Genomic DNA, 23,599 nt, shown 5'->3' on the forward strand with positions numbered 1-23,599 from the left:
CACCTTTCTATTTTCCTCTTTGTCCTTTTCATCTCAAGGATAACCTGTATGCATTTGATTCTGAAACTGTGAAATGGGCCAGGAGATTAATTGCACAATAGAAGCAGGGATGTCTGGCAAGCATTGTTCCTCAAATCTCTTCTATGGTTTAAGACCTCTTGAGGGATTGGTAAGTAAGCTGCTTTAAAAAAAAAAAAAAAAAAAAAAAAAGGTGATCTTTATCTATCTTTACCGGTGCAATAAAAAACTTCAGAGCACATGTTTGTGACTGTCATTTCGAAGTCACTCAATTCATAACTGGGATGCCACAAAAACAACTCCCTGTTAGCCCGGAGGGAAAAAAAAAAGAAAGAAAGTAAAGGGGAAATTCAGATTAGTCACATAGAAGTTCCCCCGCCTGCAAAACCTGCAGCGTTAAAACGGAGAGACTCTGCTCTGCTCCTTCAATTGCCTTTTGTCTCCTGTTCTGGGACCTTTATCTTCTGACCCGCAGGCTTGACTTTGCCCTTATTGGCTCCTTTGTGGTGAAGAGCAGTCTTCCTCAGGTTCCCCGCTACAGCTGTATCTCCTCTGCACCCCGACTGCAGAGATGGAAGGGGAAGGGGTTCAACCCCTGGATGAGAATCTGGAAAACGGATCAAGGCCAAGATTCAAGTGGAAGAAGACGCTAAGGCTGGTGGTCTCTGGGATCAAGGGAGCAGGGATGCTTCTGTGCTTCATCTATGTCTGCCTGCAACTCTCTTCCTCTCCGGTAAGATGCACCAGTGCGCGCTGCTTTTCCTCCAGCTCTGGCTGAGCGCCAACTGCAACAGCTGCAGCCACCTGTAAAGGATCTAATGGTAAAACTGTTCAGCTCCTGCCCCCTGCCACCCAGAGATTGTAAAGTGCGGTCAAATATCCTTTGGTGTCTCCTTTCCTTCCTATTTTAACAGTAGCAGTGCTAGGGTGAAGTAAAGGGCAGAGGGGCCCTGCTTCTAGTGGTTTTTGTTTGTTTGTTTTGCAAGGCAAAACCCCTGGTGTATCTTAATGAGCTGTCACCCTGAAGCTTTGGGCTACTGATATTTCTCTATCCATCCTGGTAGCAATGTGTCTGATCGAGGAATCCATATAAAAGAAAGACAAATAACGGACCCGTTTTACTTCCCACCGCGTTCATGAGTCTGCAGATATTCAAGGCGATCTGGTTCTTAAAGTTTGTTTTTGAAGGTTTCAGGATTGAGTTCTTGCTATCACCGACCTGCAGCAATGTGTGCGCACATTTGTTGGCTCAGACGTTTACATCAATCACTTAATCTCATAGTTTTGTTTGCTCGTATGTTCTTTAAGTGTTCACTGCAGGTCTCCCCAGAATTCCATGTTGGATCTGGCCTCATAATTCTTGTTTCCCCAGTGGTTGCTTTATGTCAGCAAATCATTCCATGGTGGATGACAGACAGAATGGAATGTCTTTTTCATGGCCATATCAGAGACACAGCTACGTCAAATTAAACCAGGATACGACGAGCAGTCCGGGCAAAGGCCTGGGCATGTCTCTGTGTACAGGAAGTGCGGTTTTGATAACTAGAAGCTGTCGGGAGCGTATGTGTTCACGAGGGCTGAACCTTGTATTGTGCTTGTCCCTTGGGCCGGCAAACTGGTGCGGGGCTCAAGCCTGCTTGGCCAATTAGAGCAGCATCATCCCGGTCCTCTTCTCTCCACTCCACATAGCTCTCTGTGTAGGGCGTTGGATGGATATTCTGTAGGCACTTTGGGGGAGAAGGTGCTAGGGTAGAGTAATTTGTTCACGGTAGGATGTCTAAGACACAGACCGGAATCAGGCTTTTTAAAGAAAGCAAACAGAGTAACCAAAAATAGACCAGCTGCGAGCCTTGAATAGGTCTGGGAGTCTTGAGACTTTTCAAACAACCACAGGGCCAGAGTGTTTCCTCACTCGGTGGTATGAGAAGGACTTAGGACCCCAGTCTAGGGTAACAAGGCACACAGAGTATCAGGCAGAGGCAGCAGAGAGCAAAAAGTGAACCGCTGGTGTCTGGGACCTCCGTGGACATTCTCCCCCAGGCATGGTAAGAATTCGTGTCCTTTCTTCAAGTCATCCAGAAACTGCGGCAGATGTGGGAAGTAAAGCCAAAGGCACTCTTTGAGGTAAGAGCAGTCTATGAGGGAATTTGTTTTCTGTGGTCTTGGCTCGAAGTGGAATCAAAAGCAGGAGATATGAATTGGACATTGAAACTGATTCCTCATGAAATAAGCCACCTGGTTGCTCTTGATAGAGAAGATTTGGGAGCTTGTGTAACTCAGAGTTTTACATTGTTCTCAGACCTGGGCAGCGCAATGGACCAGTATACTTAATCTCACGTATTAGGGGGGATCGATAGATAGATAGTATGTATTTTTTCCCTGGAACTTGGTCTAATTGAATGGATAGGGAAAAGACCAGAAGGAGGAAGATAATTTCTTTGACAAAGGAACTGGTAACCTTTAAAACATGAATGTTTGGCGTTATGGTTGGGGGGTGGACCAGGTGGTGAGGTTGGTGCAAGGAGACCTGTCCTGGGAGACATATGTTGAAGTGAGGTGTCAGGGGAAATGAACTGCGATGCTTATAAGGCCTATACCCAGCTAGGTTTTTCCTGTTGTAGGGAAAAGGTATTTTGAAGAGAATCTCATCACTTTCCTTTCTCCTTATTTCTTAGCTTTACTTTTTTAGCTTTGATTTCCTACATTCAAGGTTCCAGCTTCTAAACTCTACCAGGCAGTCACATTTTCCTTGAAGTTTATGTAGCAACAATAATGAGTGAGTTAGATTTTATTGACATAAGGGAGAAACAGCTTTGTTTTTGCAGTTTGCCCCTCCCCCACTTCCCTGCCCAAAGACAGCCTGTACCCACCTCTTCTGCAGTTCATGTGTTTCTTTGGGACTTGGTTTTCTCATCAGTAACAGGGGATGTGTTGTAGGAAATGGACATTGAGAGCTCTTTCTGCTCATCAGCTAATGAGCATGCCATCTAAAAGAACAGGCTTGGGGGGGGGGCGGAGCTGAAGGAACAGAAATGTACGTTAGCAGATTTTTGTGCCTATAGGTGCCGATTTCTTGGCTCTTAAGACTGGCCTGGAAGAATCATATTTTCATGAGTATTCTTTGGATACTTAATTTGTTCTCCTTGTAGTTCATGAAGTACCTTGCTTAGAATGAGGAAGAGACGGGGCTGGAGAGATGGCTCAGCGGTTAGGAGCACTGACTGCTCTTCCAGAGGTCCTGAGTTCAATTCCCAGCAACCACATGGTGGCTCACAACCATTTGTAATGGGATCTGATGCCCTCTTCTTGAGTGTCTAAAGACAGCTACAGTGTGCACTCATATACATAAGATAAATAAATCTTAAAGAAAAAGAACGAGGAAAGACACAAACACTCTAGAATATCACTGGTTCGAATTATAAAATGGAATTCTGCTGCTGCTGCTGCCTCATTGTGCATCAGACATTACCCTGGGGTACCATGTAAAGTGCTAGGCTTCTAGTCTTACCTGGGACTTTAACTGGGAAGCAGTAGGCAGAGGGGAAGCTGGTCTAGGAGCTGAGAAGGAGCTCCTTGTTTTTATTATTTTGAATGTGGCATTTGTGGGTGTGCATATGTTTATGTGTAGGAACTTGCTTTTGTGTACATGGCTGCATGTGTATGTGCAATTGTGTGTGGAGGCCTGAGAGCAACCTCTAATGTCATCCTCAGCAATGCCTCACCCTCTCTTTAAGATGACATTGCTCATTGGTCTAGGGTGCACCAATGAGGCTAGACTGTCTGGTGATTGAGATCCAGAGATCCTCCCGTCTCTGCCTTCACTGGACCAGGGTCTCTAGCACACACTCTTATGTCTGGCATCTTAACGAGGGTCCTGGGAGCTCATTTTAGGATATCATATTTTCTATGCAAATACTTTATCATCTGAGCTATCTCCCCAGCTGTAAGTTATATGTCTGTGTCCCTGTGCTGTTGAAGTCTTCCAAGCTCCATGTCACCTTGACCATGACCTTATATAGTTAAGGACTTTTTCCTTAGCAAACCCTAACTTCTTGTCTCTTGTCTCTGTTAGGAAAAGCAGATGTGGTCTGTGTCAAGAGTTAGAATTCAGTCTCTTGGTGATGTTTTGTATTATAAAATGCCAACTTTTGTTGTTGTTGTCATTGTTAAATGCTGGAAATAGGGATTTGGCCAGGCAGTGGTGGTGCACACTTTTAATCCCAGCACTCGGGAGGCAGAGGCAGATGCATTTCTGAGTTCAAGGCCAGCCTGGTCTACAGAATGAGTTCCAGGACAGCCAGGGCTACACAGAGAAACCATGTCTCAAAAAACAAACAAACAAACAAACAGACAGACAGACAGACAGACAAACAGACAGACAGACAGACAGACAGACAGACAGACAGAGACAGACCCCCCCCCCAAAAAAAAAAGAAAGAGGAATTTGCCTTGAATCTTGGTTTACAATTAACTTAAATGTCTACATGTGATCTACCATGTCTTTTTCTTATTAATTATTCAATCATATACATAAAATAAATTCAAATTTGAGTAGAATTTACTTTCTCTGAGCAAGTCTTTGAGATTTAAAAAAGGAACACTTGGACTGTTGGACTAATTCATCGTGAAGGTTCTGGAGGCTCTCATGGTGGATGTTAATGAAATGTTCCATAGACCCTAGGCTGCTGAGCAGATATTAGATACAGTATTTTATGAGAAAACAAAAACCCAAAGATGGTAGGTAAATTGCTCATGATCACCTACCTACTTAATTAACCAGGTGATTTTGACTTTTGCACTCCATCTTATCAGTTAAAACAACCTTACATTCGTTCTGAATGCTTCTTTTGTATAGGGTATTGTTTGAAGCTTCAGAATAAAAACTGCACTGGAGGTTTTAAAAAAAACTCTTTAAATTAATGGTCAAGAGTTGAGATGAGGCAAAAAGATAACAGATGTGGGGGGGGGTTGGTTCTCAGGGGACAGTGGAAAGAGGAATGGAGGGAGAAGGGGTTGCCTAAGATGTCTGAGCATATTTGTGGAGAGTCAAGGGGCTGATGTAAGAGATATGATATTCAGCTGATGTTAAAGTTGAGAGTGGAATTTCCTCCACAGACAGGAGGGATGGAGATGGGGATGGGTAGGCAGAATAGCAAATCATCCAACATGGTTGAAACTGAGTGTTCAGAAAGAAGGGGGGGCTAGGAGATGAAGATCTGGGCAGGCAGAAATGGCAAAAGATCTTGTGAACCATCCTGGGTAACTTGATTTATTCTATTCTATGCCAAAGGCAGCAGTTACCAACAAGGATGCTTCTCCACATTTTCTTTCTTGCATGGGATCTAAAGATGGGCAGTACAGAAATCAACCTAATTTCACCTGGCACTAGGGGGCACCACTGTAAAACTAACCGTCCTCTTATATCTTAAGGCAGCTTGCCCACATTCTCCTTAACTGAATTCATGTAGTAACCTCTTTTGATCTAAAAGGAAATCAATTTCTCATAGGGAATCAAGTGCTCATTCACGCAGATGAGGACGAGCACTATTTGGCAATATTAATCTTCTTCACACAGGGATGGTATTTTCTAAACGAGCAACTTAGGTATATGTATATTCTGACTGGATAGCATACTGTGGATGGAATTATGTTTAAAAACATTACATACAAATATACATATAAACACAAATATACACCTGACCTATGGATATGATCTCCCTATTTATCTTTGTTGAGTGTTGCCCCCAGCTATTAGCACTGAGCAGACCCAGTCTTGCCAAGGGGCTAGCAACCCTGCCTTGATTATTCTTTTCCTTTTGGTGACAATTACCTCTGTGCCCTACACTGTCCAAGAACATGCCATTTTCTTCCCACTTCATGGGTTTTGTGTTCATGGAAAATGAGCATTAATTCTTTGTGATCATGTGAGTCAAAGGAGTCTCGGGGAGTGTTATGATTTAACACATGAAAACACAATGACAACATACAGCATGCTTCCCTCTCTATAGTCACTGGTGAGAAAAACAGAAGAATTACTGTGAAATTGGAATCCCTAACATCCCATGCTTTGCTGGTTTTGATACTTTTCAAAATAAAGGAGTGAAAATACTTCATTATATAGAAATACAGAAAATCATCTTAGACTTTGGGGCCAGGCATTAAAGTACAAATACACAGGGAACCAGGAACCAGAAGTCCAGCTGTTCTTAGGCTATTAGCTTCATGTTACTGAGTAAATTCACTGTGTGTTGGGTTTTTGAAGTTGGAACTTGTTGGGGAGGTTCACACACGTGAGTACTGAGTTTTGTAAAAGCTAAAGTTATTATTGCTATTCATGGGCATATTTTCATAACCACACAGAGGCATCACTTTTACTTTGTTTTGTGTGTGTGTGTGTGTGTGTGTGTGCATAAATGCTGACAATCAACTATACCTCTTAACTCAGCAGGCATAATATGTAAGGTCTATGGCTTCATAGACTTGATTTCTATACTGGAAATTTGGGAATTAAAATAATCCACCCTAAAAATAGTTCTGTTTTTAATTTTTTAAAAACACAGGTTTCTAATTAAGAGTTGTTTATGGCTATAGTAGAGAATAAAAGAAGACAGAAGGGGAGACTTTATGAAGTCATGAAGTGTTATTAGGTTCAGTGTCTGGTTAAAATGGTTCAAAAAAAATCTAGAATTCAAGGTTGGAGAGATGGCTTAGTGGATAAGAGTGCTTATCAACATATTGAGGACCTCATTTGGTTCCCACCCATATCAAGTGGCTCTCAGTCACTGTAATTCAGGTTTCAAGGGATCTGACACCTTCCTCTGGCCTCTGTAGGCACATGCACACAACTCAGGCAGACACATCCCTTTAAATGAACAAATAAGTTAATATTTTTAAAACTATTAAAGTTACAGGATTAAAATACACAGACCAGGCCATTTCTATTGACCTGTAGTCACGTCTTCCACTTCTCCAGAGACTTGGCTGTCAGACAGCAGAGAACCATATCTGTGAGGAGCATATGGGTTCCGACTCACACTATTGGAAACATAGGTAACCTGAGTCACTGATTTCTTTTTAGGATAGCCTTTATTCTGAAATGGCTCATAGGTGGAGTAATTTGTATGTATTTATTTGACTTTGATAACATTTTAAAGTCTCTCCATGGACTAACAAATATAGAAATAGAGACCCCCATACTTTAATTATTTCCATACTGTTTAATAAGCATTATGGATCAAAGCCCTCATTACAAAGTATAGCATTGTGTTGGTGGGAAATTGAGGGCTCTGGTAAGTTTAAGTGATGTACACTGAAGGCTAGGCTTCCCTGCAGACAGCAACAACATGAGCCTGGAATCCAGGATAAATAGTCAGACAAGGTTTCTAATATTATAAATTTTAGGTTAATATTATAAATGAAAAAGAAACATCAATATAGTCAGCATGGGAGGGAAATAATGCCTTTCTGCACTGTAAAATAAATTGCAAAACGTGTCTTACAGTTTAGCAATAAGGTAATTCAGAATTATTTGTGTGTTAGGTACTTCATGCTTGCAGATTCTAAGACCCCTGAAGATATTATCGTGTGAGGTACAATAAAGACTGGGAAAATCAGTGTTCTTGAGATCAGTGTGGACACAGGGAGGGGGCGTTGAGTGATGTCACCTGTGACAATGTCCCTCAATTTGGCCTATATTTTCCCTTACTTCTGGCTTTTCTTCTTTACTGTGTCCTTGGAGGTAGGTAGAAATGACATGGTTGTGCTATTAAATGCTTGGGAAATCTGAAGCAAGTGGCTTGTCAAGGTTTGCACAGAGAGATCAGGGCTGGGAATGAAGGTCAAAATCCCAATCTTGCCTCTTTCTGCTACACTTGTCCGTGATCTCAGAACTCGGAACTTTTAAGGATGCTCCTGACTGATTTAAAACTGTACTTTTCTGTCTGACATTAGTTGCCTTTGAAGGAAGATTGGAGGATTTATGCTCTGTCACAGAAGAAAGACTTACAGCTACGTACACAAAAATAGATAACGTGGTTAATGCAGCTTTAACAATTACGTAATACCTTACAGGATCCTTTCAGAAAACACACCATTGCCTGCCTGACATGCTCTGATAGAGAGAGAAGCTGATCTGCACCCGTTTTTCCAGTCCTCCTCTTTCTCCTCCTCTTTTTCTTTTTAAACAGGAAGGAGACTGGGCTATATAATTGTTTAGGTCTTTTCAGTTCTATTAGCCACCAATTCAAGTAGTTAATGAGATGCTATGTTGTGTGTTTCTACACTACCTGCAAGTACATTCTATTGTTCCGTGGTTTGCCATCTGTAGCTAATTATCACAATCTGGGTGGCTTAACACAACAGGAATTGATTCTCACAGCTCTGACACCAGAGGTACTGGAAAGGTCATGCTCTCAGAGAATGCTTTAAACAAGAACCCTTCCCGATTCCTCTCATTTTGTTTCTACACTACCTGCAAGTACATTCTATTGTTCCGTGGTTTGCCATCTGTAGCTAATTATCACAATCTGGGTGGCTTAACACAACAGGAATTGATTCTCACAGCTCTGACACCAGAGGTACTGGAAAGGTCATGCTCTCAGAGAATGCTTTAAACAAGAACCCTTCCCGATTCCTCTCATTTTGGGTGGTTCCTTAAAATCCACATGTTCTTTGGTTTCACATTATCTTCCCTCATTATCACATGGCAACCTTCTCCTCTCTGTGGAGCCTCTCTTTTTCTTTGAAGGGTACCAGTCATATTGGATTTAGGACCCACCCTAATCCTGTCGATGTCATTTTGACTATTCATATTTGTGAAAACTCTGCAGATCTATTTCCAAATAAGGGCATATTCTCAGCTTTATGCATTTGAAGAGCATGCTATTCAACCCAAGTGATATCATTCATTCATTCATTTTTTTTTTTTTTAGTGTTCATGGAGCATGGGTTTCCTGTCAGGCATTTAGGGGAAAATGGTGAACAAGACAGATATGGCCCTCCTGTTCTGATACTGCTTGTAACCAGTAAGATGAAGTTAAAGGAGAATAGTAGGGCATATGACAAGCATGGCAGACATTAATAAGGAATTACAGATGCCTTACTGTCAGTTGGGTTTTGAAAAGTGTAGAGGAGGGCTGGCAAGATGGCTCAGCGGGTAAGAGCACTGACTGCTCTTCTGAAGGTCCTGAGTCCAAATCCCAGTAACCATATAGTGGCTCACAACCACCTGTAATGAGATCTGACACCCTCTTCTAGTGTGTCTAAAGACAGCTATACTCTACTTACATGTAATAATAAATAAAAAAAAAAGAAAAAAAAAAGAAAAGAAAAGTGCGGAGGAACCTTTCCTTTTGCCTTACACAATTGTCTTCTATTAATTGGCTGAAAAGTTTTAGTTGAAAATCCATTGTCCACCAGCATTTTCCCAGTGCTGTAATCTGACGATTGCACCCTTCACCAATCTCATTTTCCCTTGGAGCAAGTGCTGGGAGATCAGCCTCATGCAAATGAGCCTAGGAGTCTTGCTGAACCAGGCACAACCTTGAGTGTCCCTCAATTAGTAGAGGAAACTCTCCTGCTGGGGAGGAAAAGGCCTGCTGCTGCTTTTCTCACATCAGAGGGGTCTGTGTAAAGATCTGGGTCCAGAAGGTCTTCTTGTCACATAATGCTTGTAGATTACTCTTTGGTGATGTGATTTGATGAACTTCTGCAATGGAGTTGTCATTAGGCACTGCAGCACCGTCATTTTAATTGAAGTTGGACATCAAGATGAGGATAGTAAAAGTCCAGAAAGGGAAAAAGCTTGTTCTAGACTCAGTAAAGAAACCAGGAAGTGCTACTGCTAGTCTGACGCCCAGTCCACTCTACTAGATTGCCTTTTAAGGCAGTAGTTGTAGTCTGTGTTACTACTTTGTGAGTTCTTCTTTCTTCCACCCCTTCAATCCCCTAACATTAGTTAGGAGAGAAAAAAGAAAAGAAAGGGGTTGACATTATCATTAGACTACCTCCTGCTGATTAGGGACATCAAGTTCCTTGGGACAAGTTTGATCTCTGGTGTTAGGATATCTAATTTCTTCTTGATACATGGCTACTTAACAAGCCACGGGCGACAACAACAAAAAACAACCAACAACCCACACAACCAACCAACAACCCACCCTGCCACTCAAGGCCCTAATTTTTATATCCTCTGAAAAGTCCCCAGAGTTCTCAACATCACACAATTGCAGAAACTATGGGCCACTGGCAAAATCATGCCCTTGCTAAAGCACAGGGAAAATCATAATCACCTGCTGTGGACCATCTAAAGCACAAACCCCCAAACCCGGGATTAACATGAAAATATAGTCTTATAATATTTCTGTGTTTTTTTTTTAAAGAAAGCAAAATTCCAAAATTGTCACTACAAGTGGTCCCTTCTTCTTATGTAGTAAATGAGCCTAGAAGTGGGTAACTTCCTGTAGAAGACACCAGTGGTAGGACTTCCAGTGCTTTCCTTACACTCAAAAATGACCAAGACAATTTAACAACCATGATTGGACCCAGGCCAGCAGCTATATAACAGCTGACACTGTCACTGTGCATTGCCCATGATTGTTGAAATTGGCTCTCTTGGTCAGCAAATATTTGATTACTGAGTGCCATTATGTTTGAGAACTGATAGAAATATGGTGACATGGTGGGTACATTGTCAACTTACTCTTTCAGTTGCTTAGACACTAAACTAGTGCAAGAATATTTTTAGTGAATACCTTCTCAATCACTGAGGGGAGGAAGGGAGAAATGTTTCAGTAGATCCCTTTGTCGGTATTATTCAAGGAATTCTGTAGTTAACTTGGAGTGGGAAATTCTAGTACAAGAACATCCTGCCTTTGAAGATATTTAAAGAATTAGTGTGTTAGATGAGTCATATACTTTTTTTAATGCTTTTTATTGTTCAGGTGGAATGTATATCTCTGGCTGTTTTTGTTGTTTAGTTGAAAAATCTGAGATTACTCTTAGAAACCTGAGACAATGAAACCACAGTCCATGTTCTCTGGGATAGAAATTGGTGAGTTTCTCTATGGAGCCACATACAACCACCACTAAGTAGCTTTACAAGAAGACAGGAAATGGTTAAAAGAAAGGCCACTAGATTATCAGCAGGCAGTGTAGTGGGGAAGAAGGCAAAACTGAGTTTAAGAGAGGTTACACTAAAAATGTGCTGACACAATGTATTCAGGGTGAGCATGTTTTGGATAAGAATTAATGTAGCTTCTCTTTGGGTTCACAAAAGTCACTCAACTTTTTTTTAAATTAAGGTTTTCAAAGCCACTGCCTTTGTCTCTACGAGAATATAGCTAGGGACACATTTTTATGAACATTGAAGATGGCCAAGTTTTTGCCTTATTCCTATTCCCAATCCTTTCCCTCAACAAGGTTCTGAGCTTTTTTTTCGTCAGAAGCAGAATCCACCGTTTGCAAGATGCCGCTTCCATGAACTACACACTGAGTCCTTAAGTAAAGAAATCTAGTCTCCCAGTCCACTGTATTGTGGAAGTGTGAAAAAATCCCACTTTTCTGCTTTGAGACCCAGCCTAAGAATTTATTAGGTGGTGCTTTCATGACTTCTCAGATCTCAACGGTAAACTCAAGATGGGGACATCAACTCTGTCACAGTGGAGGTGGCATGGTGCACTAAGGGAACACTGTCACAGAGTTTTCCCAATCTCCTCAAGTGACTCACAACTCATTCATATGCTCCCTCGAGATCTTCAAATTGTGCCCTGGTGTTGAGTGAGGAATAGCAAGCTCCATATATGACTGCAGAGCCTACTTCCTGGTTTCATATTTGATGAGTAACATTTGCTCCTGGTACAGATAGCCCTCTTCCAGACAAATGCCAGATGACTATAAGGTCAACAGCATTATGTCACATTCTACTGAGTCAGAACCAGAAGCTGACACTGTCCAAAGATGATCTCTTAAAACATCATCACCCTCTTGGGGGACATGGTATGAACAGCTGGAGAAGTTTTTTAATGAACTTTTTATTTTTTTAAGGAATCCTGGAGGCAAGAGAAGAGTGACTACTGTAACTCTGAACATAGTACCTTTTACTCTCTAACAAGTTCTAAACCTCACTGACTCTAATTTTCCTATTTCTAATTTCTACAGGTAATTGTTGCATGATGATTTTAAGTGGGGTTGGGGGATAGGGGAGTAATCAATTGCAACAAGATTACCTCAGTGCTTGGTACTATTAGAATTTCCCAGTTCTTTGTTTCCCCTGTCTTAAATACACAGAGAATGGCCTTATTTGTAGGTCATTCTTTTGGCGAATTATAGACCTTTTGCTGTTCTGTGTCTTCCCTCTTTCAAAACCTAGATCCAGGTACTTTCTCTTATGCTACCAAGCCATGAGATAGTTTTTATTTTCATTGTCTGGGACTCTATGAAGCACACTGCTTGTTGATAGTTCCTAAAGGCTTCATGTGGAGAGATCACTTTTATGAATGATACACAAGTTTGCCAAAACTAAGGAGTGTATATATTCTAACTTTGTGTTCACTTTGTGAGTTGAGTATAATGACTGTCTCATAGAAATGTTCAGTTTAGTTTTAAAGTATTTTTATTCTTTTTATCAGTTTGTTTTAGTTAACATGCAAGCAAAGAGTTTCACTGAAGCATTTAAAAGTTTATTATTTATTTATATATTTATTCACTTGTTCATCTTACATCCCACTTACTGCCCCCTCTTGGTCACCCCCCTCCTATAATCCTTCCCCCATCTTCCCTCCTCTTCTCATTTGAGCCGGTGGGGACCTCCTCTTAGTATCCCCCCATCCTGGCACTTCAAGTATTTGCGAGGCTAGGCACTTCCTCTCCCACTGAGGCCAAACAAGGCAGCCCAGCTAGAAGAACATATCCCAAGGCAGGCAACAGCCCCCACTCCAGTTGCTCAGGACCCACATGAAGACCAAGCTTCACATCTCGGGGAGGCCTAAGTCCAGCCCGTGTATATTCTTTGGTTGGTGGTTTAGTCTCTGAGAGCTATAAGGGTCCAGGTTAGCTGATTCTGTTAGAATGATTTATTTATTTATTTATTTATTTATTTATTTATTTATTTATTTATATGTTCATTGGTGTTTTGCTTGCATGTATGTTTGTCTCTGTGAGGCTGTTAGATCCCCTGGAACTGAGTAATAGGTCATCGTGAGCTGCCATGTGGGTGCTGGGAATTGAACTCAGGACCTTTGGGAGAGCAGTCAGTGCTCTTAATTGCTGAGTCATCTCTCCAGCCCCTCATTGCAGTATATATATGTATCATTATACTCTGTTCTTATTGACCCTGCTCACTGACCTTTACTGTCAACCATCTCCATGCTTTTCTAGTCCTGTTCCTACCCCCAAATGGTCCCTTCCACTCTGATGTCACATATTTATTCCTTTAACCTTTTATGTTCTCCTTCCCCCTCTTTTAGACTCTCCTTAACCTCTCACAGTCATTTTTCTATTTTTATGAGTTACACATAAATATAGATTCCACATTATTAGAGAAAACATGCAGAATTTGTGTCTGTGGACCTGGCTTACTTTATTTAACTCAATGACAGGTGAATAGTTTAAGAAAATGGTACATGTATAGAATGGAATTTTATTCAGGTTTAAAGAAAAGCAAAATGATGCTATTTTCAGAACAGATATGACCTGACATTATCTATCAAGTAATACCTAATAACTTGCTACTGCTTCTATCCAAACTACCAAATAATATGGTAATCATATCATTCTTCAACTATTGAATAGCATCCAGTGAACAGCAAGCATTTCTTGAGTACCATTATTTTTCCCTATAGGGTTTACTGAGAAATCTTCAGACATTGACAGGTTAGTAAGATGATTTTCAAACTGGGAAACCTGGATTCTTCTTTATTTCTGACTCCACCCACACTTTTCATTTTTTTCTTTGGGACAGGGACTCACTATGTAGGTAGGTCCTGACTGGCTTGGAAATGGCCACATATACCAGGCTGATCTGGAACTCACAGAGATCCACCTGCCTTTGCCTCTCTGCTGCTACTAAAGACATTTACTACTGTGCTTGGCGATTCAGACCTTTAGATCCAGGGGCTTTGGGACTAAGTCAAGAATCTCTATTTTTATTTTTCATAACTTTCCCAGGAGATTCGAATGCATCTCAGCATTAGATGCATCTTCTTGTAGTGTTATCATCTATCTCCAGGCACTACATATACACATGACATAATCAGTTGTCAAATTCCTTGTGTTTGCTACCTCGGTACTCAGTTGTTCCTGTGTTCACTTGCCTTCCTCCTTCCCTCCCTACATCCCTCCCTACATCTCTCCGTCTGTTCCTCCCTCCTCCTTCCCTATCCTTCCTTCCTTCCTTCCTTCCTTCCTTCCTTCCTTCCTTCCTTCCTTCCTTCCTTCCTTCCTTCCTTCCTCCCTCTCTCCCTTCCTTATTTTCTTCATCTGTAGCATATTTGACACCCAGAGGTGAAAGCATGAATTCTGGGTTTTCCCTGGATGCCATTATGATGAGGTCATTTTCAATCTGCTGTGTGGCAACTATTTTTTTTTTCTCCAAGGCTGGTGCTGAAGTGGATACAAGAACATAGGAGTGGAATATTAATACAATCTGCAAGGCAGTTTCCCTTCCTTCTATATTTGTATGTGCAGGAATATTGTTGCTAGGTTTGGAGACATTGAGCTATAGTCTCCAGTTAAGAGGCTGATATAGGAGGATCAAGAGTTCAAGGGCATCATGTGATAGAAAATAAGCTTAAGGCCAGACTGGACAAGTTAGTGAGACCCTCTCTTAAAATAAAAAAGAAAGAGCAGGGTTACAGCCCAGTGGAAGAGTATCTGCCTTATATGGGCAAGGCCTTCGATTCAGTCCTTAGCAACCTAAACAAAGTATTTTGAACTTTGCTCTTCACTTATGATGAGAGACCTTCACACTTTGTAGAATAAAGAAACTCTGTTCTGTAAGCTATGGTTATGTGGAGACCCTTTGTTTCTTTGACATCTCCCAGTTTCCTTAGCATCTGGAGATGTTCTAGGGGATTTACTTTTCTTTATATTCAGACACGGTGTTTACTATGTGGAGGTAGACCAGATGTCTTTGGATTGTTTTCTCATTAGGACCAGGTCCTCTCTGGGTTACAGATAGAGAACTTGATTCAAGGACTTTGGTAGTTTTGATATGTTCTTTAATTTATTATTCCTTTTTTAAAAAATTATTTTTTATTTTTCTTTTTTCACATATAGAACACAGTATTATGTGGGATAAATTATAAAACTCACATGGATTTTGTTTTCTGTGTATCAAAGAATAATGGCTGATATTTGTTGACTCCTTAAATTTTTCATGTCAGGTGCTAACCATTCACACATATTATCTCAACCAACCTCACACCAGTCTTCTGAGAAAATAGATTCTTTTCTATCTCCACGTCATAGATAAGAAATTGAAAATCAGCAAGTTATACGTCAGTTAAGAACAAGGAAATAAGCCGGGCATGGTGGCACATGCCTTTAATCCCAGCACTCGGGAGGCAGAGACAGGCAGATTTCTGAGTTCGAGGCCAGCCTGGTCTACAAAGTGAGTTCCAGGACAGCCAGGGCTATACAGAGAAACCCTGTCTCAAAAAACAAATAAACAAAAACCAAAAATACAAAACAAAAAGAACAAGGAAATAATTAAATTAGCAAGTTAATATAATTTTCTAATGATCACATAAAAATATTCTAATATCATAGACATTGAAGATATCCATCAAGAGTGATTTTGTTTTATTATGGGGTTCACTTTTGATATTGCATTTTCTATATTTTGTGGGGTTGACTAATGTATAATGATGTATATCCCCACATTATAGCTTCACTATGCTCAAACATCTCCTGTGTTGCCCCTGCTCAGCCCTCTCCAGCTATTTTAGTGCAGCTTTGCTACAACCAGAATGTTTTACAACTGGAGTCACACAGAGTGTAGCCTTCACTGGTGGTTCTTTTACACAGATATACAAAGTGAAATTTCCTCCACAGCTTTTTATGGCCACTTCTTTTTTTTTAATTTTTAATATTTTTTATTACATATTTTCCTCAATTACATTTCCAATGCTATCCCAAAAGTCCCCCATAGCGCCCCCCACTTCCCTACCCACCCATTCCCATTCTTTTGGCCCTGGCATTCCCCTATATTGGGGCATATAAAGTTTGCAAGTCCAATGGGCCTCTCTTTCCATTGATGGCCGACTAGGCCATCTTTCGATACATATGCAGCTAGAGACAAGAGCTCCGGGGTACTGGCTAGTTCATCATGTTGTTCCCCCTATAGGGTTGCATATCCCTTTAACTCCTTGGGTACTTTCTCTAGCTTCTCCATTGGGAGCCCTGTGATACATCCAATAGCTGACTGTGAGCATCCACTTCTGTGTTTGCCAGGCCCCGGCATAGTCTCACAAGAGACAGCTATATCAGGGTCCTTTCAGCAAAATCTTGCTAGTGTATGCAATGGTGTCAGCGTTTAGAAGCTGATTATGGGATGGATCCCTGGATACGGCAGTCTCTAGATGGTCCATCTTTTCACCACAGCTTATGGCCACTTCTTGTTAGCACTGAAAATAATGGTCACCTTGTGGCTGCTCCACAGTTTCACCTTCTCCAGAACCTTTGGTAGTATCCAAGTATTGCCAGTTAGGACCACAGCTTCTATCAGTTTTTGTATGAACAGAGTGACTTAAAGTTATTTGGTATGGAGAAACAGCAATCAAGAATCAAGGATTTGATTTCGGCCTGGGGTTGTGATTCTGATGGGCAAAAACAGATAAGTAGAAATAGAGTAGAGAGTAACCAAGCATTTCTGAGCAATTGCCATGTGTTGGCAAACTGCTACTTTCCTTAAACTACAGTTAGCTCTTGGGGGGCATACCAGTTATAGTGTAACTGGATCATTGTGCATGTGTGTGTACAGTGTGTGTATGCATATGTGTATGTGTTTATGAAAGTGAATGCCAAGAAAAGGTTTATGTCTTTTCCAAATTCGCAAAGCCAGAGAAGTCACAATTTGAAACAAACCCGAGGCCATCAAATCTGCTCTCTGTCTTGCCCTATCAGATTCTTCATCTAAGGAGAAGGGGATTAGAGAAATGAGTTGGTTTAATCATAAGTCACAAAAAAGATATGTGTGAAGTGTGAGTATGAAGTTGTAGCCAGATCAAGCATGAGATTGGCTTTGGAATTGTGAGGATCTCTGAACTACATGGAATGTCTCTGAGCAGTGTCTCTGGATATTATAGAGTATCTCTGGGAGATGTGGGAATGTCTCTGTCCAGGGATGGGGTGACTCTGGGAGGTGTAGGGATTCTTCTGGGCAGTTGGGTAGCAGATGCTGGGTATCAGGTGCCCACAATGAGAGCAGAAAAAGTTAAGGGAGCAGGAAGTATCATCTTTTTCCAGTACACAAAATTACCTGAATCCACTAAATGGTTGTTTCTAAGAGGTTTCTGAGGATATGCTAATTTCCACTCTAGGTGACCTTTGGGAGAAGGAACAGGATGTTAGGGGTTGCAGATCAAACCAGTGGAGGAAGTCACATGTGCTTCCCTCTCTGCCTCTTGACATTTCAGTCCCAGAAGATGCCTTTTGGTCATAGTTCCTCCTACAACATCAGGACAACAAAAAGATAAAATACAAACACACACACACACACATGCACACTCACATGCACACAGGAACCTTTTAGAGTCTTTCACAAAGTCAGACTGTAGAAATAATCAAACCACGTGCCCAGGGAATTTAATGTTAACAAGACATTGTCATAATCACAAGGTTTTTAGGATGCCTGGAGGTGTGGTTGGTGGTAGGCGGGCTGGTGAAGTGGTTTTTTTTAGAATGTGAAAGGCCCTAGGTTCAATCCCCAGCACCAGGGGGAGAGGGGAAGAAATTAAGAAAGAAAGAAAGAAAGAAAGAAAGAAAGAAAGAAAGAAAGGAAGGAAGAAATAAATAAATAAATAAATAAAGAAAGAAAGAAAGAAAGAAAGAAAGAAAGAAAGTGAGAGAGAGAGAGGGAGGAAGAAGGAAGGAAGGAAGGAAGGAAGGAAGGCAGGAAGGAAGGAAGGAAGGAAGGAAGGAAAAAATCAAGTCACAAGCCTTTTGAGATCAGAGAGCTTGAAGTAAATCTGTGAATGGGGAAACTTCCTCTTGTCTTCACTTTCAATTAACTCATTAACTCCGGGTTGCCAACTTTGTTTTGTTTCTGTGTTTTGAGACACAATCTGAGCTTGCTATGTAGACCAGGGTAAGATCCACCTGCCTCTGCCTCCTTTGTTGGAATTAAAGGTGTGTGCCACCTCACTGACTAGTTTTGTTTTGCCTGTTCGTTTATGTATTTATTGCTCTTTGGGGAGTAGTTTAAGTATAGATGTCACGGGATGGATCCTGCATGGGACGCTGATCCTGACATGGATACCCACAGTGTTGTAGTGATTATTAGAGGACAATCTGGTGCCCAGGGAGATTGTGATACTTAATCTAAGCTCACCCAGTACTTGCTTGGCTGGTATCAGAACCCAAGAGCTGTGTGCTGTGCTGAGCGCTATGCCACTCTATAGATGACTTCCGATGAGTCCCAGAGCACAGGGCAGTTTATTTGTCTAGGTGAAGGGGGTAATAGGCCTCTTGAGAGGCCTTCTAGAATACTCCCTAAAACGCAAAGAAACAGCATACAAAGGGCTGGGAGCCAAGACTTGGATTCCTACCCAAGGCAACCTTTCTCTCACACACTCACCACTTCGAATTTTTATTTTCTTCAGTCTAGGGGCCCTGGAGTGGGGGAGGGGGCGTTCAGGGAAAGCCCTCTCTCCTCCCTATGCAGCCTGTTGATTTTAGCCTAGGAAGGCCTGTGATCCTGTTTAAAAGAGAAGTAGGGGATTCCTCATTGGTATGGGGAGTCCCCAGTGGAATCCTCTTGACTGCAGCTAACTAGTCTGCCAGGAGAGTGGGAAGCAGGGTTTTTACTGCCCAGGGAAGGAAAACAATTTGCTCCCAAGCCTCCCATCAGGATCTTCTGCCAAAAATAGCCTTGTGGCTGTTGTTCTTGGCCAGAAAGTGGGCATTTCTCTCTCTCTCTCTCTCTCTCTCTCTCTCTCTCTCTCTCTCTCTCTCTCTCTCTCTCTCTCTCTCTCTTTCTCTCTCTCTCTCATTAGTAGGGAATACACCATATAACTCCCCTCTAAAATTGTAGAAAGGGTCCCTAGTACTTGTGACCTCAGGCTGCTAATTATTTTTCCAGAGACAGCATCTGTAACTGGCTTCTTGGTGCATTCTTTGAGAGATAACTCAGTGTGTACAAGGACATTTCTGCTTTTAACAGACACGAATATGCTTTTCATAGGGTTCTGCCCTTTTGTTATGACTTGGCTCCATCTTGAGTTTCTTGGCCTTTTAGCTGCTAAGTCCTGTGAGCTTCTATCAAGCTCCTTACTGTTTGACTTCTTGCTGCCATGCACTGACTTGACTCATGTTAGGTTTCTCAAGCTGTTGAAGAGAAGGGAAAGATCCAAGGCTTAAAAACAGCTAATTTGGCTGGTGAGATGGCTCAGTGGGTAAAGGCACTGGCCCCAATCCTGACAACCAGAGTCTGAACCCCTGAAACTATGTAAAGGTAGAAGGAGAACACTGATTCTACCCAATTGTCCTCTGAAATGCACACATGTTCCATGGCAAGTGCAAACACACACACACAGACACAAACACACTCATGTACAAAATAAATTAATGCAAAAAAAATTAAAGCCAGTTGAAACACTCTGTTCTGACAGGTTAGAGCAGGTTGTATTGACCCTTGAAAAGAGGGTATGCTTACTCCTGAGATGCAGTGGAAGAGAAAGCACGCAAAAAGCATCCACAATTTTCTCCTAGTTTGTTCTGAGAGTCTGTGAGGTTGTTTTTCTTTTTGTTTGTTTGTTTTGTTTTTTGCTGTTGTTGTTGTTTTTGTTTTGGGACCTATTAAGTGTGTTTGTATCTAATGTAGAACTGGGGCTCTGTGAACCAACAAAATAAACCAAAAAGGAGTTTGGCAGAAATGATGACAGAGTTCAGATGCTTGCATGGTAGAGCAGAGTGATCCTCCCCTATTAGAAGAGACGTGCAGTAATAAGAAAGCAAAGGGCATGTGGCTAGTCCTGGTCAAATCCTCACAGAAAAGCTATGTCTTTCATCGGGTATTGTGCCTGTGGGCTGCAGTATCCATCTCTCTTTTCTTTTTCTCTAAATATCCATCTTTTCCCTTCCTTAGGCAAAGGACCCTCCAATCCAAAGACTCAGAGGAGCAGTTACCAGTAAGTATTACTGAAAGTTTAGTTGATCTTTATGTGCCTATTGTGTGTATCTGTGTGATACATGTGTGTGTGTGTGTGTGTGTGTGTGTGTGTGTGTGTGTGCATGTGGAGGCCAGGGGTTGACACTGGGTATCTTCCCACATGCTCTTCACATTATATTTTGAGACAAGGTCTCTTACCATACCTGAGGCTCACTGGTTTAGCCGAGTAGGCTGGCCAGTGAACTCCAGGGATCCACTTGTCTTTACCTCCTCTAAGCCTGGCTTTGTGTATGTGTGTGTATGTGCATGTGTGTGTATGTGTGTGTGTGTGTGTGTGTGTGTGTGTGAGAGAGAGAGAGAGAGAGAGAGAGAGAGAGAGAGAGAGAGAGAGAGAGAGAGAAACTGAGCCCAGGGTCTTATCTTCAGTGACAAACACATTTCCATAACCTTGTACCCATGTCTTTAATAGGCTCTTGTCTGTAGTCCTAATTTTCTTCAGAATATAGGATCTGTCATTTCCCATAGAAAAGTGTTGCATCTCCAAATTGTTGGAGTCTGATCATCATCATCATCATCATCATCATCATCATCATCATCATCCCCCAAAGGGGAATAGTAACCAAAGAAGTGCCTATCTCTGTACTAGCCTTTCTTAACCCCCCCCCCAGAAATACTTTTTTGGATAGGAATTTCACTTGGTTTTCATCTATGGATTCTAAATGTGCCTGGGTGTAAGACACCTGCCAGTTCTATTCTGTAGATGGTGATACCTTAAGGAGAGCCTGGAAGGCCATATATGAAAAACACCTGATACTTTGAGCAAAAGAATATCATTTGGGCTTTTGATCACAGCCAACCACCAGAAGTTTCTATATGGGTTTTCAAGGATTTATTAAGCTCTACAAACTAAATGGGAAATACATTTTGCCCTCAATAAGTTATTCTTATTTTTGATTCAAAGGACAGCTCTAGGGCCCTGTACAAAGTAAGCCTTATTGAATTGGGGTCAACACTAGGGGCCTGTTATTTCCTATCAGTAAGGACCATGAGCCAGAGTAGGTGTATACGATGTGGTTGCTTAGTCATTCAAGGTAATACTCAGGCTGATGTCGAACTGTAAGAAACTTGGGCTTTGGGGCTTGCTTCTGGGAAGGCCCGGCACAAACTTTCCAGATGCAGCTGGTCCTCTTTTCCCTCCTCTTCCTCTTTCTCTTTTCCCTTTTCTTCTCTTCCTCTTCCTTTTCTTTCTCAGTGGCAGTGACTCTTCCCAAGTCACCTTCCAGGAAATGCTAGTTATAGGAGGTAGAAGGAAGAAGCCCATGGCTATGTCTTTGACCTCTTTCTTCCTGCTTCCCGGGACTGTGTCCACTTTGATTCCACAAGCATCCTGAGTTTATTGGACTGCTGCCAGTGATGCTATCAGTGAGTCTGATTCCCAGTGGCATGTGGAAAATAGGGATTTCATGGTCAGGTGGAAAGGTGTAGGGAACGGCTAGGCTAGATGTAGTTGCTCTGAGTCAAGATAATCAGGGATGGTCAGGACCAAGGCAATGTAGGCCCTGCTGCCCCACTCCTGCCAACCTTTGTTTTAGTCTATGCACTCAGCTGGAAAGTAAGCATTGAAGATTGAAAAAAAATCAGGGGATATTGGAACCTGACTGTCCTGCCATATGCCTGAGGTGACAATGGCTTTAATCTCTCAGCTCTGACTCCTAAACTTCATCTTACACTTTCTTGAAGACTGACATTGGCTCTGCCTTTCCCCCTACCCCACAGACACAGCTGGTTTGAGACATCAATATACTACAGCACTCTTTTGCTTTCATTTTTTCTAAAGTCTCCCTCCTTGTTACTTTTTCTTCTTCTGTTCTAACCACATTGGAGCGTTCTTACCTCATATTTTGTTAGGGATAATCTTATATTTCAATTCTTTTCAGGATGTGAGAATGGGCAACTATTCATCAGGTCATACGAGAATGAGTATCAAACTATGGAGGTGCAGAACAATTCGGTTGTCATCAAGTGCGATGGGCTTTATATCATCTACCTGAAGGTCTCCTTTTTCCAGGAGGTCAAGATTGACCTTCATTTCCGGGAGGATCATAATCCCATCTCCATTCCAATGTTGAACGATGGTCGAAGGGTTGTCTTCACTGTGGTGGCCTCTTTGGCTTTCAAAGATAAAGTTTACCTGACTGTAAATGCTCCTGATACTCTCTGCGAACACCTCCAGATAAATGATGGGGAGCTGATTGTTGTCCAGCTAACGCCTGGATACTGCGCTCCTGAAGGATCTTTCCACAGCACTGTGAACCAAGTACCACTGTGAATTCCACTCTGAGCATGGACGGGACACAGGTTCTTTCTCGCGAGAGATGAATGCATCCTGTTCATGAGATGTGACTGAATACAGAGCCTACCCTACTTCCTCACTCAGGGATATTTAAATCATGTCTTACATAACAGTTGACCTTTCATTCCCAGGATTGACTTGAGCCTGCTAAGAGCTCTTCTGGGAATCAAAAAAAAAATGTCTCTTCAAGACACATTGCTTCTGTCGGTCAGAAGCTCATTGTAATAAACATCTGCCACTGAAAATGGCGCTTGATTGCTATCTTCTAGAATTTTGATGTTGTCAAAAGAAAGAGCAAAACATGGAAAGGGTGGTATCCACCAGCCAGTAGGAGCTGGAGTGCTCTCTTCAAGGCTAAGGTGATAGAAGTTTACATGTTGCCTAAAACTGTCTCTCATCTCATGGGGGGCTCGGAAAGAAGATTACCCCGTGGAGAGCAGGACCTGAAGATGACTGTTTAAGCAACAGAGTGCACTCTGAGCTTCTTTCATCTCTCTTCTTTCCTGGCCCCTGAATACATAAAAGAAAATGTCCTTCAAAGAACTACCTAGGGACCATGATACCCACCAAAGAACCATGTCAGCGATGTAAGGAAACCAGTAGAGCTTTGTTTATTTTACAGAGTATACGAGGAATTTTTACCCTGAGGGCTATTTTTATTATACAGGATGATGGCAAACTGGATGTCTCAGGATGAAGGCCAGGAAGGATTTTCACAGCCTGAGCAAGACTGTTTTTGTAGGTTCCCCCTTCCAAAACTTTTAGGTAAATTTTTGATAATTTTTAAAGTTTTAGTTATTTTTTTTTGGACCATTTTCAATAGAAGATACAACACATCTCAAAACCTTTCCAGATGGTTTTATATCCCCAAAAGGATTACATTGTGCTACAAATACAGTGAA

At 41.7% G+C, this 23,599-nt stretch overlaps 1 protein-coding gene across 1 annotated transcript; it reads left to right on the plus strand.

Moving 5' to 3' along the window:
• The first annotated feature begins 589 nt into the window (after positions 1-589).
• Tnfsf4 (TNF superfamily member 4) lies at positions 590-22,673 on the plus strand. The gene is made up of 3 exons (XM_021176367.2): positions 590-751; positions 20,321-20,363; positions 22,282-22,673. Exons 1-3 carry the CDS (start codon positions 590-592, stop codon positions 22,671-22,673), a joined length of 597 nt encoding a protein of 198 aa, XP_021032026.1.
• Positions 22,674-23,599: the final 926 nt, after the last annotated feature.

This window comes from Mus caroli, unplaced genomic scaffold (genome assembly GCF_978045245.1).
Source record: "Mus caroli unplaced genomic scaffold, Mus_caroli_1 scaffold_1, whole genome shotgun sequence".
NCBI lineage: Eukaryota > Metazoa > Chordata > Mammalia > Rodentia > Muridae > Mus > Mus caroli.

Excerpts from the sequence above, each read along its gene's own strand:
- Tnfsf4 (XM_021176367.2), top strand. The coding sequence starts at position 590 with ATGGAAGGGGAAGGGGTTCAACCCCTGGATGAGAATCTGGAAAACGGA. Across the intron at positions 752-20,320 it reads TGCAACTCTCTTCCTCTCCG|GCAAAGGACCCTCCAATCCA; the intron begins GTAAGATGCACC and ends TCCCTTCCTTAG. Across the intron at positions 20,364-22,281 it reads ACTCAGAGGAGCAGTTACCA|GATGTGAGAATGGGCAACTA; the intron begins GTAAGTATTACT and ends AATTCTTTTCAG.